Source organism: Monodelphis domestica, chromosome 3, assembly GCF_027887165.1.
Source record: "Monodelphis domestica isolate mMonDom1 chromosome 3, mMonDom1.pri, whole genome shotgun sequence".
Classification (NCBI taxonomy): domain Eukaryota; kingdom Metazoa; phylum Chordata; class Mammalia; order Didelphimorphia; family Didelphidae; genus Monodelphis; species Monodelphis domestica.
The window spans coordinates 242,957,577-242,975,271 of record NC_077229.1 but is presented as its reverse complement, the minus strand read 5'-3'; the positions used below and the strand labels follow the sequence as shown (position 1 = coordinate 242,975,271).

The window sequence follows — 17,695 nt, the reverse complement described above, 5'->3', positions numbered from 1 at the left end:
TTTTTTTCTTTTTATTTATAAGAAGGTCTTAAGGAAGTATAATATTAACTCATGGGGTTTATTTTGTTAATCTTATATAGGATTTAAAAACCTGAACTACTGTAATCATAAACTGAAGGAACAAATAAAAGTCAGTCATCTTTAGTAGTTTTTGCCTTTTCCAAATTAAGTCTTGACATTCATCTTGGAATCTTTTGCCATATTGGATCATTCTCTTAGAAGGAAAATTATGAACAGACACATGAGCATAATTTCTCTCTTTGTGTGGACTGGGAAAGACCCCTTTGTTGCTGCTGTGGTTTGTTTTGTTTTGTTTCTGGTGAAATTAAAAATGTTTGCTGACATAGGGTTTGTAGTCAAATTCAAATCTGAATGGAAGAAACAGAAATGTTTACATAAACCATCTCTTGTGTTCACCTCTTTTGGTAGAAGTATTGCTCTTGCCTGTTTGCAAGTGTAAGGAGTTGAGATTGAAATCCTCTTTAAGAGTTGCAATGTTTCTGAGGAAGCCCTGGAAAGAGAAAGCAGTAGAAGAAAAAGAATGATAGGCTGGGAAGCTTTATACCTAGAGAGAATTGTGGTGTGAGGGGCAAGACAAGAGTTAGAAGTCGGGTGGGTAGTAGTGGTGGGAGGCAGTGTACTCAGAGCATCTTTTAGCTTGGACACCAGCGGTGTAAGGAGGAGACAGCCAAGAGAAGACTGGGAAAAGAGCTTGCGCTCCTCCACCCTCCTCTTTTCTCGCTCCCCTCACAAGGGAGCCGGGATGGTGCGGTCCAGCCAGCTGTGGAGCTGCTGAGTGATGCTGCGAGCCCGTGGGTGCCCGGGGCGGCGACAGCAGAGGGGGGAGCTAACAGCTGGAGGAAGAGCAGGCAGGCAGAAGCGCTCTCCCTCCAGGCGGCGGCGGCAGTGGCGACTGAAGACGTGGAGAAGGTGAAGAAGGGAAGAGGGAGAGGACCCATTCCCCTCCGCTCCATCTCCCCCATCCTTTCACTGTCGTGGATAAAGCTGCGGTACAGACACCCTGTCGCTTGGTTGTCGCTGCCGTCTGCACCTCCTTCCTTTCAGCGGTTGCTGCTGGCAGAGCTGCTGAAGCTATAAGACTAGGGAGTAGCAACAGCAGCGGTGGCGGCGGCAGCAGCGCCCTGCGGGAGGGGAGAGATCAGCGGAGCCACTGGCTGCATTGACTACACATACTCAGCAGGAGCAGGACAGCAGCAGCGAGTTGGCTGCTGTTCCTTTGCTGCCTGGATGCTAGAGCTTCCCGGTCATTCGGCCACGGGCACCCTAAAGGAGGAGGAAGAGGAGGAGGAAGGGTCTGGACATCGGGGATAGGAAGAGGAAGGAGAAGAGAAGCAACAAAGCGCTGGCCATGGCCTCCAACTTTAACGATATCGTCAAGCAGGGCTATGTGAAAATCCGCAGCAGGAAGCTGGGGGTGAGTTATTCTCCTTAATCCTTCTCTTTTCTACCTGCTCTTCTCTTTGCCATCTGCCGTCCGCTACTTGTGCGGTTACCGGCGAGGTTTGACCAGCGCGGGCGAGAGAATCGAAAAAGCTGAGAGACTGGGAAGGGGGAGAGGTGGCCAGGAGATGGGAAGAGCAGTTGCCAAGAGTCCTCTTTGGCTGTCCGCTTGTTGCTTGGCTGGGATGGGAGCCTAGCGCTAGTCAGGGCTCTGCAGAAACGGGGCTCAGCCTCTCAGGATGTGGGTGGTAAGTCAGACCGGGAACCTGCTGTCGTTACTTCCTCTTCTTAGAGAAGAAAGACTTTGCTAGTTTGGACCGCCCAGTCTGGATTTTATATTTAAAAAAAAAAAAATTCAACTCTTTATTTAAATGTAAAGAGTGATAAAGTACTTGGAGCCTGCCATAGAACGTTCAGTGCCTTTGATATATGTGATCTTCATACAACAGAGGCATAAATATGCTGATATGTCATGTATTTTAGCATCACCCTCTTGTTTTCTGTTCAAGTGAATCCTGAAATTCCCTATAAGTACACTGCTTCTTTGAGTGCCACTGGGTATTTCAAATGGAAATGTAATCTACATGTGTAAACCCATATATATAAATGTATTTCACATGTGGATGTACACATATGACCATATACACACGTCTGTGTCTATGGGGAGAGAGGGTAACAACAACAAACTTTGGCCTGAAATTCTCTTGTATTGTGTGTGTGTGTGAGAGAGTAGATATTCCTTGACTTGGAGAAACAGTAAAGATATGAAGATTTTGAACTGATAAAGTGATCTTTTGGAGCGATTGGAAGGAAATATTGAGGGTGCCAATCTGTGGGGTGGGAGGTAGAGGAGAGGCAATTAGGAAAGATAAGCAAATGCTAAGAAAGGAGGAAAGAAAATGCAGTACTTGGAAGAGAATGGATGGAGGTGAAAACAGAGCTACTGACAGAGGGGATACTTAGAAAAAATGCACAGGGAAGAGGGCAATGAGGCAGAGAGAGGAAAAGCTAGGCTGGGGGAGACAAGTATTGATGCCAATGGTGACAGCAACAGAAGCAGACTGGAGTTGGCAGGGAGGAACAACACCGACTGTTGAGAAGGGGGCATTTTATTGGAACAGGAGGTTTCAAGATTTCAGTGGTGCGTCTGTGCCTAACAGTTTTGAAACTTCCCACTTCTGAATGAATATTTCCCCAATCTTAGCCCAAAATGACCCAAGGAGTGTCTTTATTTCTTTGCTAAATGAATAAACAGCCTAAAGGGACAGAATGAGGATTATTCTGCTTTTAGAAAATGATGGGAAAAATAATATTGTTGGCATGGAAAGAAAATATAGAAACATCCTAAGAAGGTCCACCGTTTCTAGGTCTATGGAAAGACTAAAGATTGTATGACATAAAGTATTGGTTTTTCCCCCACATCCTATCAAGAGCAAGCAGGTGTGTGGGGGTAAGAGGAAGAAAATGCCTGCCTTCACTTTTTGCGTTCCCGCTGCTACATTTCCCAACCATGGGTTAGGAGGAGTGACTATGCCCCCTTCTGATGTAGATGGTACTGACATCGTTCTGAAGGACACGAGGGGCTGAGCCTTGCACTCCTGAGATAATCAGAGAGCTATGTAGAAGAACGATTAGAAAAGTATTTTTTTAAATGACTTAAAAAAGCAAAGGGGGTACAGATGCTTGTGATTCCTTGAGATGAGAGGGAAAAGGAAAAAAAGGAGTAGGAAAACTGGGGGGGAAGGAGGAGATGAAAGGAAAAAAAAGTGGGGGGAGAGACAGACAGACAGATTTTCTGTTGTAGTTTTTCCATCCCCCCTTCCCCTAAAGGGCTTTTCTAAAGTCAAAGATTGCACCCTATTCCTTCCCTGGCAGATAAGGATAAGGCTATCTGAATAACTACATTCAGACAAGACCTTCTGGAGCTTATCAGCTCTAGATGTGCTGCTAATATTTATCACTTGCAAAAGATGTCAGCCTAGTACAGAACATAGGCGTCTAAAGAAAGGAGAATCATCATCAGAAATTGACCTTTGAAACCCCTTTGCTATTTTGACAGGGATGTTCACACATGCTCTCTCCCTTTGGAATCCCAATTATATCTGCCTCTGTAGGTGGTTCATGCTAATGGGTGATTTAAGGTCCCCAAGGGACTCCAGTGACTTGTGTTACTGTCTCCAAGCTCCTGATAATGAGACTATGGAATATTGTCTAAAGAATTAGATTTTAGCATGAAGTGAGTCTGTGACACTTGTGAAAGGGAGAGGAACACTGAGCCATTGTCAAAACATTGCTCCCCAAGCATTTCCCACTAACTGCTTTCCAGGTTTTCAGATGGTAAGAGGAACACTGAAAAATATACCTCCTTGGAAAATAAGGTCAAAACAAAAATCACTGGGTAGCATCTTCCAGATTGCAGTACCACTGGTATTCTGTTGATTTTATTTTTAAGTAACCAGTATAGTTATTATATATCTGTACAAATATGTACATGAAAATGCAAAGCATCTATGTACACAGTGATTCTGCATTTAGTGAATTTTAGTAAAAAGATAATATCCAAAATGCTTATTAAAAGACATGTATTTTTGCATATTTATGCATATATTATGCATGCATGTATGCATATATATTCACACATATATATCATTTAGGCCACATAATTGTTTTCTTTATCTACTTTAATATTCTACTCTGAAAAATATAAACTTGGACAATCTGGTATTTAGCCTGAAAAATCACTTGCTTTGTTTTGTTTGCTTTTTTTTTTAAACAATAAATCTGTACAGATACATCTCAGGTGCCTGGGAGAAAAAGAATCATTTAAAAAATAAATCTGGAGAGTTTTCTACTATTTATGAAATGCATATAGGAAAGTTCAATCAGTAGAATCCAAAGCAGATGGTACTATAACCTCAATATGTATAGTGGAGATGTCAGAAATTAAAGCTGTGAGCAAATAGATAAACCATTTTCATAAATGAGCATAAAACATAGTATAAAGGCGTATATTAGAACTATTTATAGAATATATTTTATAATTTAAATGTTTCTATTCCTGTCCCTACATACTAAAATTCATTCTATCGCAAATATTCATTTTAATTCAAAAGATAAATAACAATACTTTTCTTTTGGCTCTAATGTCATTTTCCAAATAATACAAGGATTTTAAACAAACTATTCATATATACTGTAGTGACTTACTTATGGTTAGAAGTGTTTATTACTTCTAAATAAAAATTTTAACATTCTCTAAGAAAATAGACCCTCAAGACAGATTATACCATGGATAATTCTCAGAAGACATTATGGTTTGCTTCTTTTCATTTTAAATGTTTCTCCTCATAAATTGTGTACTCTTAATTTAAATAAAAAAGTATACTTGTAGAAAATATTTTCCTGTGTTTTTTTCACAGCAGGTTGGGTGGTTAATGTGTGTTATGATGTTGTACTAGGGCAATAAAGTTTCTCCTGCCCTCTGGGTATTGATCCAGTCCATTAAAGAAATTCTTCCACTGCTTTTGCTCTTCTCTTCTCTGTCTCTGTCTCTTTATCTCTGTCTTTCTCTCTTGTCTCTGTCTCTGTCTCTCCCTGTAGATAAAAAAAAGCACAGGCTTCAATGAATCTAAGGGAATTAAGTTAAAGGTACTCCAATCTATAACAACCTGTAGATTGGCTGTTCCTCAGCCCACTCTAGCTGATGGGAGGAATATGAGTAAAGAGCCAAACATTAAAGAAAATGTATAGGTCTACTTTAAGAGTCAAATTTGCCTTGAGTCCTTGAGTTGTAAGCTTGTGGTTAGGACCTCTCTCTCCAAGGGTGTGTGGATAGGGGACAGCAAAGAAGAAGATACTGCTTGGTTCCATGAATCAATTCCCTTCCTTCTAAGAACTGAAATTTTTTTTTTGCTGATTTTGTTTACTTAATGAATTCATAGTTAAGGAACAATGATATGAATTCATTAAAGTTTTAATCTCCCTTTCTTTAAATGCCATAGTCTTAGTCCATATATAATAGATGTTTGCTGAATAAGATTTGTCCTATTTTTTAGCATTTAAAAGCACAGTTATATAATTCCACCAAAAATCCCTAGTGTTTAAATGAGAGCATCACAATTCATAAATTAGCATGACTTCTAGTCAATTTTTTCAGTTGAATATGAATACAGCGTAAAGAAACATTGATTTCTAAGATTATGAACTTTTTAGCTTTCTGCTTGCTTAAATTTATTTAAGCATATTAAAACCATAATGGGAAGATCGTTTTTTTTTTTTAGGGTTTTCCTCTGAGTAATATATGGCAATATGTATGTCTCAAAAGTCTTACCTGTTATGTAATCTATTCATTTCTTGTCTTTGGGATGCATATGTCCAACATTAACAATTCAGTGACTTATAGATTCAATTGTTTTACAGGAGCCCTATTTTTTGAAATTGAATTTTCTTTTAACCCTTGGAATCAAAGATTCTGGAGTATCTTTATGATAATCATTGTTAATAACCACCTTTAGAGACTTAAAAATACACTTGATTATGAAATCAATCACAGTTCAATAAGATTGTAAGTTCTTTTAGGATAGGTTCTGTCCTTTATTCTGTCAGTATGTTCTAAATGCCTACCAAGGGCTTTGCACATAATAAGTAATTAATAAATAACTTTTAAAATTGAATTGTGGAATAAAATTCAAGTTCCTTTCTAAAAAGAATTTCCAGTTAACATATAAATGAAAGAAATGTGATAATATTCACAAATACAAGAGAATTACTACTTTTATCTTTTTATCTATTTCTTGGGAAGGAGTGGAGCATCTTAGCAAGAGTGCTAGGTGTAGAATCAGAGTTCTGATTCTGAGTTCATATCCTTGTTTTTCTACTAAGTGTATCACCATGAACAAATAAATTTAACTTTCTGGATAGCAGATTACTTTTTTTTAAGTCTTATCAAACTTTAAATACATGATTCGATCCCATGACAATGCAGCCTCCCCAAGTACAAACTGAATAAGTAATTAAATTATGCTCAGGGTATTACTAAAATTAAGTGAATCCAATTGCCTTCCAATTAATTTACATTATGAAATATATCTATAGTATAGATGGTATGAAAATAGATTCTCCTGAATCCATGGAGGATTATTGGTAAATTTAAACTATAAGTTACATAAATAATTTGAATGGACCATGTCAGTATACCCAGAAATTGTAGACATTCCTAGTGATCTTGTTTAGAATTTAGATTCTAATTTTAGAGTGCTGTAGGAGTTGAGATTTATTTAAATGTTGATACACACTCAATGACCTATGGTGAGGGTTGGATTTTAGTAAGCAAATGCTATTTTTCTACATTTTTACTTGTCATTTTGTGCCTTTCTTATGAACTTGAAAGCAGAATATGCTCCCTTGACTAAATATGTAGACAGGAAAGTAATGTATGAAATATGTTTTTTTTTTTTAATTCCAGAAAAGAAAAAAATACCATCAGTATTTGGTGTATATTATATAGGGGATATATGGTGAATCTCTATGCATATATACTCCATTATACATATATACATATAAATAAACACATGTTAATAATGTGATGAAGAAATGGGCATATATAACTGATACATTTTCAAATGTATTATCCATCAATGATAAGTAGTGACATGGAGAGTCTTTGTATTTTATTTCTCATTGTGACTTTCTGTTTTCACTTAAAGATAGCAAGTCCAACAATTTCAGAATTAATAAATCTTGTAGTAAAATAATAAAGCTGTCTATCCAGTGACAGTGTGACTTGGAAAAACTAGAAAGCTATTGAGATTCACAAGACACTTCCATTCTTCCTACTTCATATTTGAGTGAAAACATTAGGTAAGGCTATCTTTCCCTTAAGTCTCTCTCTCATCTTCTTTAAAGTTTCCCTAGATTAGTTTGATAGTTTCTTTCAAAAAGCTTCATTCTGTGTATTAGGAGCTTAGGGCATGATGAAAAAAGAACAAGATATTGAAGTGTATCAGTCATTGACTTCTTTAACATATACTTCTTAAATCGTGTTTAAAAAAATGGGATGGGGAAAGTCTTGGTATACAATGCAGATAATTCTATTAGAGAAGTGAAATCAGCCTCCAGATAAGAGGAGGGTGAAGAATGAGAAGAAAGGGGGGGTATATGTAATATCACATTTGTATACATTTACTCATATGATTCTCACAACATTCCAAAGATAGAGTGAGGGTATAGATCCTAATGATATCAATTTCAAGTCTCACTCAACTTGAATCCATCCTTTACAACACACCACCAAAATGATTTTCCTTAGGTACAGGTTTGGCCTATTGAATAAATTTAATTTTCTACTTGTTGACAATATGATCAATTATAAAATTCTCTGACTTCTGAAGCTCTTTGGCCTGCCCCAACCCACCTGTCCAATACACCTTTCATACTCTACAATACAATCAAAACATCTTTCTTCCTCTTTAGCATTTAGAGCTCCATTTCGTAGTCTCAGTATTTTTGCACTATTTATACTGCAATGGCAGTAATTCATTCTTTCTCTTCCCTAATAGAATCTCTTCTTTCACACTGACCTCAAGCTCCACTTTCTATAAGAAGCCTTTTGTGATTCTCTCTCAACTGATACTACCCTCCCTTTAGACTATTTTGTATTGATTTTTTTTATAATTCTACATAAACTTGTGTTATTTCTCCCAATAGAATATAAAATCTATGAGGAAAGGTAATATTCCATTATTTTCCTTGTATCTTCTTGTCCTATGGTTCACAGAACTTGTCTTCCCACCAAGCAAGTGTTTTAATAAACATTTGCTGATTGATGAGCTAGTTGGTAAAATAAACATAGGCCTCACTATTGTCAGCCTTCCACACCACTCTGGATCTTCCAAACAAAAACCAAATATCCTATCTGAACTAATTTAATTTGTGTCAGTTTAAGTATTTTTTGAGCACTCAGCATGTGCCTGTGTCCTAGAAGTAGGAAGTCTCCTAGGGAAAAATCATAGTAGCTGTTTAGAATTGTATTAGAAAGAGTACATAGAATACTGGAGAACTGATTCCTATCTAACACACTTATGAGTTGATCACATTGTTATTTAACCTCTAAAAGATTTTGTTTTTCCCACTCTTAAAATGGGGGAAAATTATATTTGAACTAACTTATTTTCTATAATGTTTTGGATAAAGTGTTTTTAAAACTCAATCTTAAATTATTGTACTCATATATAGCATATACCTACAATCTCTCTCTCTCTCTCTCTCTCTCTCTCTCTCTCTCTCTATATATATATATATATATATATACAATGCATATTCATAAATATGTATATATACTATATATATCTTGTGTGTATATTGTAAACAATAATGAATGACAAGTTATAAACATAAAATATTTGTTATAATATATAAGGATAATAAGGATTTCTAATTCTAAGGGATTCTAAATCCACCCAAATAAACTCCCAGGCTCCGCAAGAAAACACTTCTCCTATGTTTCACAGGCTACACTAATCCTCCCTGATCTGACTAACCCAAGTTTTATACTATCTAAATAAAAATTAGCACTATCATTCTTATAATTCTTAACTTTGCCTTACAGTTATAAAACAGCAAAGGCTAGCTGGTTGAGTCTCAACAAGACTCAGAGTCCAAACCAAAGATGGCAACAGATAGTCAATAGAGTTTCCCAAGTTTGGAAAGGAAAACACTGAGCTCCTTCAGGTCTTTCCCTCAGACAGAGAGAGAGGCAAAGATGTTTCCTCCAGCCCTGAGAGAGTCTCTGAGATGTGTCTCTGCCAACTGCCAGAGAGAGTAATTGAAACAGAAAAATGGTTATAACTGTCAACATCTGAAATCAACATGTTGTCTCAGCTGTGCTTCAAACTCCAGTTCTTTCTCAAGCCAGCACTCTACTTTTTATCCCTAAACTATTAAAACAATACTCATTTTCTAATATCATCCTTGCAATTTACACACACACACACACAAGAAAACGTGGTTTTGTCATTCTGTTTATGTGGGTAACTCCCCTCCCCTGTCACTCCTCTCACCTTCCCTCTATAAATACTGGCAACATTGCTGGGATTTAAAGTTAAAAACAATAAAACAAAAAAACTGTGATTTTTCACTTTTGTTTGGTTGGGACAAATAAAATAGATAAGAAATAGATGAGCCTTTGAGTCTTTCTCCTTGCAATGCAGCCATATAGTAGAATTTTTGAGGCATAATTTTTCCAAAAGGCTAGCCACTAAAATATAACCAGAGATGTTTTGGAAGCATGATTATGTACAAGAAAACTATATTGTTAGCATGATCTTAAAGGATAATAAAATAACTTTTAAAAAGCTGAAGTATGAAGTATGACATCCTCTTCCTTGAAAGTGAAGATTATAGGTATACAAAGTAATCAAATTACACAGAAATAAAAAATTTCATAAGTACTTATTTTTCCTGTAATAGATTTCATCTACAAGATCTAGTAAAATATATTTGTAAAATTTGCCATTGTCTAAACCATATATCACTGTTCTCTCCTCCAGTGTTGTAATAGTTTTTGATATTTTATTTTATGGTACAGTACCATAAAGGAAATATCTCATTTTAGCTTGTACATCTGACCTAGATGGCCGGCTTTTGAAGTAAATTTGATTGTAATGGAGTATACAGCTCAGATCAGAATAGGTCACTTGAGTGCGGTGGAATAAGACTGTGAAGCCTTTGTTCCCTTTGAATCATTCATATTTGTGTCAAATTAAAATTCTAATGACACAGTTTTACACCATACTGTGCTCACAGTTTAAAACTTCTTTAGAAGAAAGAGGTTGCCCTTCTGTTTTTGTCTTTTACCATGCTTAGCTGACTAGATTACATGCATTTTTGAAGAACAAGTTTTCAGAATAGGACTTAATTGTCCTTATATGAAAGAATATAATTAAAAGTGAATATTGTGATAATTCTTTTAGTAAGAATATTTCATTTCATTTCAAATGGAGTCTCACATTTATCTCTTCTACCTCCCCCATTTCCCAAACCAACTTCGGCAATTTTGACCAGATAACAAAGGAATTCTATGTAGTGGCAAATATGATTAAATTTGTGAATAAAATCTTTTTGGGGGGTTCTTTTTTCTTTTTTTAAAATATGGAATGGAATAATTTTCTGAGCAGTTGATATTGTTCTCTGCTGCTATTATACAAAGAGAATCTTGTATCTGTCACTTGATGCAGGACTGAATAAGAGATAATAGGTCTTATTAGGTAAAAAGCAGTAACTTTTGTCATAATGAAAGTGATTTTATAACATGGTAATAAGTGACTACCTGTAGTTGCAATCATGCTTACAAGGTATGTTTGGCAATCTTTTTTCTCTGTTGTTTTTAGCACAAGTTGCTTGTAAATGACATGGCTTTTTTGTCTATTTTTACAAAGAGTAAGGATAAACATCATTATACAGTTTAGTTTGAGACCTAAGGAAAAGCTTGTAGTGGGTGTACTGAACATGACTTAAAAATTACCCTTATTTTAATTATGTCTGTGCTTCAGTAATAATTCTAACATGTACAACCTTTCCATACAACTTTAAGTTATACAAGTTTAGTCCCAAACTTGTGCAGATCAAGATTACTATTTATTGAAATGAGTCATCATGAGAAACACCTGTTAAGGTCTCTTTTAGCTCTAAATTTATGATCCTATGAACTTATGAACTAGATATTTAGTAGGCATTATCCAGTGTTACTAACTTACTCTGGATCATTCTGAATTAATATAGTCACATTTTTCTTGACATTTGAGGAAAAAAAAGATTATTAGTTCATTTTCTACTTATAGTGGTATGTGTATGTGTGTGTGTATATGTGTGTGTGAGAGAGAGAGAGAGAGACAGACAGACAGATATAGATACAGACAAGAGATATAGAAACAAAGAGTCAGATAGACACAGTAAACATTTGATGATATTTTATGATATTCTTTACCAAATGACAATATTTTTATTCTACTTTGTGTAAACAAGTGTGCTAACTCCTTTGCAATTATTCCTGATGGATGGGGCCGAAATTTAGATTCTTATGATTTCTATATGTGAAAGTATTGCCATTTATATTGCAACATATCTGTCAATGTGTCTAAAAGGGCCAAATGATCATTTCTAAAATGGATAGGTCAGTCACAGTACTCTTTCTTCAAAAATTTTAATTTCGGACTCTCCATTTGGCTACCAAAAGTGAATATGCAGTGTTACTTTTTCTTAGCAGAATCATTTTTATAACTGAGTTGTACAAAAAAAATTGAGGGCATTTAATACTTTTTTCATTACTGAGCAAGTGACTTGTCATGTATAATCCTCACACTATAACATAACTTCTATAATCCATCTTCTGGTTTGGAACATCTCTAGAAAAGTAGACCATACTTTCTAATTAGATGGCCCATTATAAATTTAGGCAAATCTAATTGTATGATATCTTAAATTTCTTACACTTGTGCAATTACCCTGGCCATCTCTGTATCTTCTCTCACTATCATAAATAATTGCATAGTATGACTATTAAACCATCTCCATAAAGAAAATGAAAGGGTGCCTACTTTAAGTGCAATTGTGTTCTTTTTATTTTTTGTTTAAAGTACTAAAGAAAAATCAATAATTTGATTTAATGAGCCACACTCTTAAAAGTCAAAGCCTTTTCTTTTACGAGTTCCAATATGAGTTAAATATTTTTAATGTACTTTTCCAATCACATTTTCTGGCATACCTGTTTGGAGCTAGAAGATAATGATTTGTTGATATTAATCAAGACAGGGGAAAATAAAACCATATGATATTCAAATAGAACTTTTCTCTAACATCAACTATTAATTTGAGGGGAAATAAATTTTTAAAAAGTTCCCCAGCTCTTATAAAAACTAATTTTGTGATGATAAACTCAAATTTCTTTAAACTGTTCTTTCATACATTGTTCCTGATATCTTGTCCAGCCCATAAAGGATCAAACTCAATTTTATCAGTTCATCTTATAACAGATATGCAAATTCCTTCTGTAACATCTACATTAACCCAGCTTCTGGTTGGGGATATCTCTAGAAAACTAGACCATACTTTCTAAATTAGATGGCCAATTTTAAATTTAGGTAAATCTAATTGTATGATTTCTTTCCTACCGGCTTTTATTAAACTGAAATGTGCATTCTTGACTTATCGGTCTTAATATTAATGCTAACATTGACAATGACCAAAAAAAAATAACTCTTTTAACATGGAAATCGAAGTAATCTTATTATCTATCATGGTTTTCTCTTTCACCTAATTCATCATGGAACCAGTTGTAGGATGAAATAAAAGGGCCTTTCACATGTCAAACTTGTTATGACTCCCTACAACTGCATTAATTTACTTATTTAAATGTTAACTTATTTAAAATTTCCCCAACACTGTGACACTATTGTATTTTTTATTCATCAAATCAATTTTTATTAATTAAAATTTCCTTTCATATCATTAACATGTAATTAGACTTCTAAGCTCATATGATTTTGCATAAATGCTACCAGAACAACACAAGAAATTATGTTCCTAATCATGGGCAAGAATGAAATTTGGTGAATCTTTTTTTAAGTATCATATATTCTTGGTAGTTATTGGGTGAAGGGGAGTGAGTATGCTGAAAAGTTAATATCAGACTCTAATTTTAGGGAGAAAGGCAGCACATGTTATATTAGTATAATAAATATCACTGAACTTAAAGGCACATACTTCAGACCCAGGTCATGATTCTGATATGTTGGTACATGGTTTTTTAAAATAACTTGTTCATATCTATCTCTTTCTTCATCAAATATGAATAATAATATTTATTCTTTCTTTCTCATGAAGTTGTGAGGATCAAATGAAATAATTTATGTTAAATTATATTGTAATAGCAAAAATTCTTCTTAAGTATCCCCATATTTTCCAGGGGATATTATTTAAAGCAGTTTACAAACCAAAAGTTTAATAAGATATTTTTTTCATATTCTACTGCAATTTTTATAAATTCTTTGATTTTCATGACAAGAAATTTTCTCATAGTTGAAGGAAATAGTTTTTGCGTGTTGATTGTTCAAAAATACACTTTAAGTAGCTGGGTACTCATGAGTATTTGAAGATTTGTTTTTCTCTGAAATGTACTAGCCTATATATCTTTCCTCTGTTTTACATTTCATTTTACCCTTATAATTGGCAATTTGCTATGAACTTACATAGAGATGTTTGCATTTATTTTTAAAATAAAAAACACAATCTACAAATTTATAAGTATTTATCTTTAGTGTTCTAATATTTGTATGTATCTTTTTTCTCTGTGCTTAAGAAAACTTCTGAACTCCTGTTTTGCAGGATGATTTAATAAACTTTAAAATGTATATGTATATATTTTTTTCCAAAAGACATATATGATTTTCATAAACCTTGCTTTCTTGCACCTGTTAATTATGTAGCATTTTCCTTAGTGAAATAAAATATTTGCCAAAATGTCATATTAAATTAAAACAATATTCACACACAAATTGGCACACCTTTTCTTTTGATGTTTAAAAACCAACAAATATGGTATGTGAAATTATATATGTATACCTGTCTATCTACGTCTATTTCTCCTCAATGTTAACATTAAAATTAGACTTGGAGAATGCCCACCCTCAGTTGTAGTTACCTGCCTAAGATTAATGTTTCTCACATGTATTTCAGGGAGAAAAACTTATTGTTATTGTCTCTAAACATTTGAATGGGTCTGGGGCAAAATGACTATTTTGAATTCATTTACCATTAAATGGTTTCAAAATTCTTAAGTAGGATATAGTCAACCTGGATAGATTAAGATGCAGAAAGTATTTATTAGAGTACCCCCCTTTTTTTTTACTTTGTGAATGAATTCTACTCAAACTCTGAAAGTCTCTTAAAATGATGTTTTAAAAAAGTCTAAATCAAAAGGAAAAGTGAGTATATGACCCAATTAAGACATTGTTGAATTAAGGTATTAGTTTGCAGACCAATGAATTAGTGGGAAATTCTATTCCTTATTCTATATAAACTTTGACAAATGGGGGTTATTGAAGAAGTAAATTATTTAAATCTTGGATGCATGCTCAGTGAGTATGTTGCATAGATCGATGTGTTTAGTTACCTTGAAGACCTCCTTAGATTATGGTATATAATAGAATTAGCTCTTGCAATCAAAAAAGAAAAATGTGTGAGATTAGATCACAAAGCTCATTGGTCAAGACTTCACAAAGGAATGAATGAGTGGTGTTATATGTCATGATTCTATGTCTAATCAACCAATTCATTAAATAAACCTAGTTTGATATTCACTAACTACAATGTCTTATGTCAGTTGATCTGAGAATGAAGTGAATTTAGGAAATTAAGAGTTTAGATAAAATAATTATAGTTAATTGAGGACACAGAAAAGCAGAAATCAAAAAAGCTAGGAAAACTAGGAGAGAGCCAAATAGCAGGGCAGCTATTCCTAGACACATTTGGAATCCCTTTTAGATTTAACCTCTCCTAAAGAAATTCATGGCCACTCATGTTTTGAAGTGATCTCTCCTGCCTCTGAAATCCTATTACACCTGTATGTACCATTCATAATTTGTATGTTTTGAATATTACTTCTAATTTTTTTGTATTATCTGTTTTGATAGCTTCAAACTCTTCATGGACAATGGCCTAACTTACTTTATAGAGACTATAGTTTCTATGCTATATACTATACTATTCTAGATCATAATATATTATATTATTATGCTATAATATATTTTATAGCATAATACTCTGTATTATACTATATACTATGCCATACTGTCCTTTAGTATATTATACTATACTACCCTGAAAATATAGTAGAAACCCAATAAATAAATATATGTTCCTCACTTTATTTTCGGCAATCTATATTCTTTTTAATACTGCATTGATTTATTTTTCAGACCAAAGCAAATGGATATACACTTATTTTCATTATTTCTTCATCTCATTCCGATCTGTCTGATGAATGATCAGAATTATTGCCCTGTGAGAACTCAGAGATTACATTCTAAATAAGTGGAATAGATAGGATTGTACCCCTTTTGCTAAATTACTTTGAAATAATGACTATGATAGAGATCTTTAAATTCCTAACTTTAGCCATGAAATAGCTGCCACTTAAATTGAGTAATTCTAGTAATGTTAATCTTCACCATAACTGTAGGCTAAATACCATCATTCTGAGTGGCACATAGCTCACTAGCTCTTTATTAATTTGGGGGGGGTATATGACTTTGATTCTTTTTTGTGGTTCCAAGCTAACATTGCCTTTGAAATGTCATTCATAAACATTCCCCAAAAGAGCACCTTTAATTGATAGGGCTTAATCCTTTTTGAAAACTCCATTCATTCCAGAGAAAAACTATAGAGAAACACTTATCTAACTTAGGCTTCTGTCATTGGCTGAATTTTAGAAAAAAAGATGCAATTGTTTATTCCCAGACAAGTTTTAATGTTCAATGTCATCTCAATGAAATGTCTTCTTGGAGTTCCAGACAAAAATAGATCATTTGACTCAGCTCCCTTCCAAAGAGCCTTCGCATACACCTGGATAGACAATATACTATTTCATAGTAGTTTCTTTTTAAAAGATAATAAAACTGCCCACAGTATAAAGTAAATAAAGCCCCCAAGAAGGTGGGCTTATAATGTTTCACTTATGTGTTTTACACTGACAGGTCAATTTATATCCTTAAATAGAAGATGAGAAAAATACAACCGTAAAAAGATTACTCAGAGACCACTATAGCATTTGGGAATTCATCATTTAATCAGGAGAGAGAATCAAAAGCTACAATGTGTAATTGTTTCTTTTGAGGGTTAGATTTGGGGGCAGAGAGTGAATTGGTTTACCATCTCTAAGGCTTTGTAACAGAACAGCATGGTAATGAGGGGCAAAATAGCCAGCATGGGATAAGAACAGTTGAGAAGTGCTGAGTTTACCTTTGCTTTTGGCTGAAGTCTTGTCATAGCATAGGTGTAAGAGCAGTCAGACTTGCACATGCTTTGGGAGTTAATGTCACATTCATCAAATTCATGAGCTTCTATGCTCTGTAACTCTGAAGTGGAGCATAGAACTAACTGATACATATGCAGCATGGGCACTGGCTTCATCAGGGCCTCTTTGAAGTTTTCCAAAAGCAGCATGATTCCAAGGGATGTCTTTGGCAAGAAATCAGCAACAACATAGAGAACTCTCTTAAATAATATCTTAAATCTATCTGTATCAGGATTACATTTTCAGTTCCATAAAATGTGATTTAGAAGGTCCACTGCCAAATCATTACTTTCTAAAATTCTGTGAGGAAGTCAAATATTGAGGCAAAAAATAGTCCTATAATCATTGTTTCTTCAAAATGGATCTGAAGAGGAGAGCGAGCAAGGGGATTTAGAAAAACTAAATGTTTTTCTTTTCTCTTGAAAGAATTTTCTAAATCTTATAAAATTTTGCTTACCATTTTCTTCCCCTATTGCTTTTATAATTTCATATCATCGGTGATGAATGAATGGCATTTGTTATTGCTTTTTAAAAATATTATCTTTCTTTTTTCCCTTTCTTTCAAATTCTCATCTCTCCCAAAAGAAAGATGAAAGGAAGGGAGAAAAGAAGGAAAGGAGGGAGGAAGGAAGGAATCATATTACCACAATTCAAACAAAGCAAATTCCCATAAGAAAGTTCATTTCTGATTTTTCATATCATTCATTAATCCTCCTTTTGTTAGGTGGGCACCATTGTTCTTTATCAGTCATCTGAAATCATGGCTGTTCATTTATTTGATCAGAATTATTAAATCTTTCAAATGTGTTTATTTGTCTAATATAGATATTCTAGTATATATTGCTATATTGTGTACTATAATATATGCTAAAATATGGTAAAAACCATTTTTTCTGATTCTGTCTACTTTACCTGGAATCAATTAATATGAACCTTTCTGTGTCTCTTTGAAACCATCTTGTTGCCCATCTTTTTACAGCTCAATAGTTTTCCATCACTTTAATATAAAATAATTTGTTCAACCATTTCTCATTTGATGACTATCACCTTGGTTTCCAGTTTTTCCTACAACAAAAAAAGAAATGCTATAAATAACTTGTACATAGAGTATGTTCTGAAAGATTTAGTTCATTTATAAGCTGCAATAACTTACTGGTTATTGATTCT

At 34.2% G+C, this 17,695-nt stretch overlaps 1 protein-coding gene across 1 annotated transcript in view; it reads left to right on the top strand.

The window, feature by feature from the left end:
• The first annotated feature begins 466 nt into the window (after positions 1-466).
• DOK6 (docking protein 6) overlaps positions 467-17,695 on the top strand; it is a 721,700-nt gene continuing 704,471 nt past the window's right edge. The window contains exon 1 of the mRNA XM_001365868.4: positions 467-1,435. Coding sequence (XP_001365905.2) covers positions 1,370-1,435 — 66 coding nt within the window. The 5' untranslated portion in view covers positions 467-1,369. The remainder of the gene's footprint in view (positions 1,436-17,695) is intronic.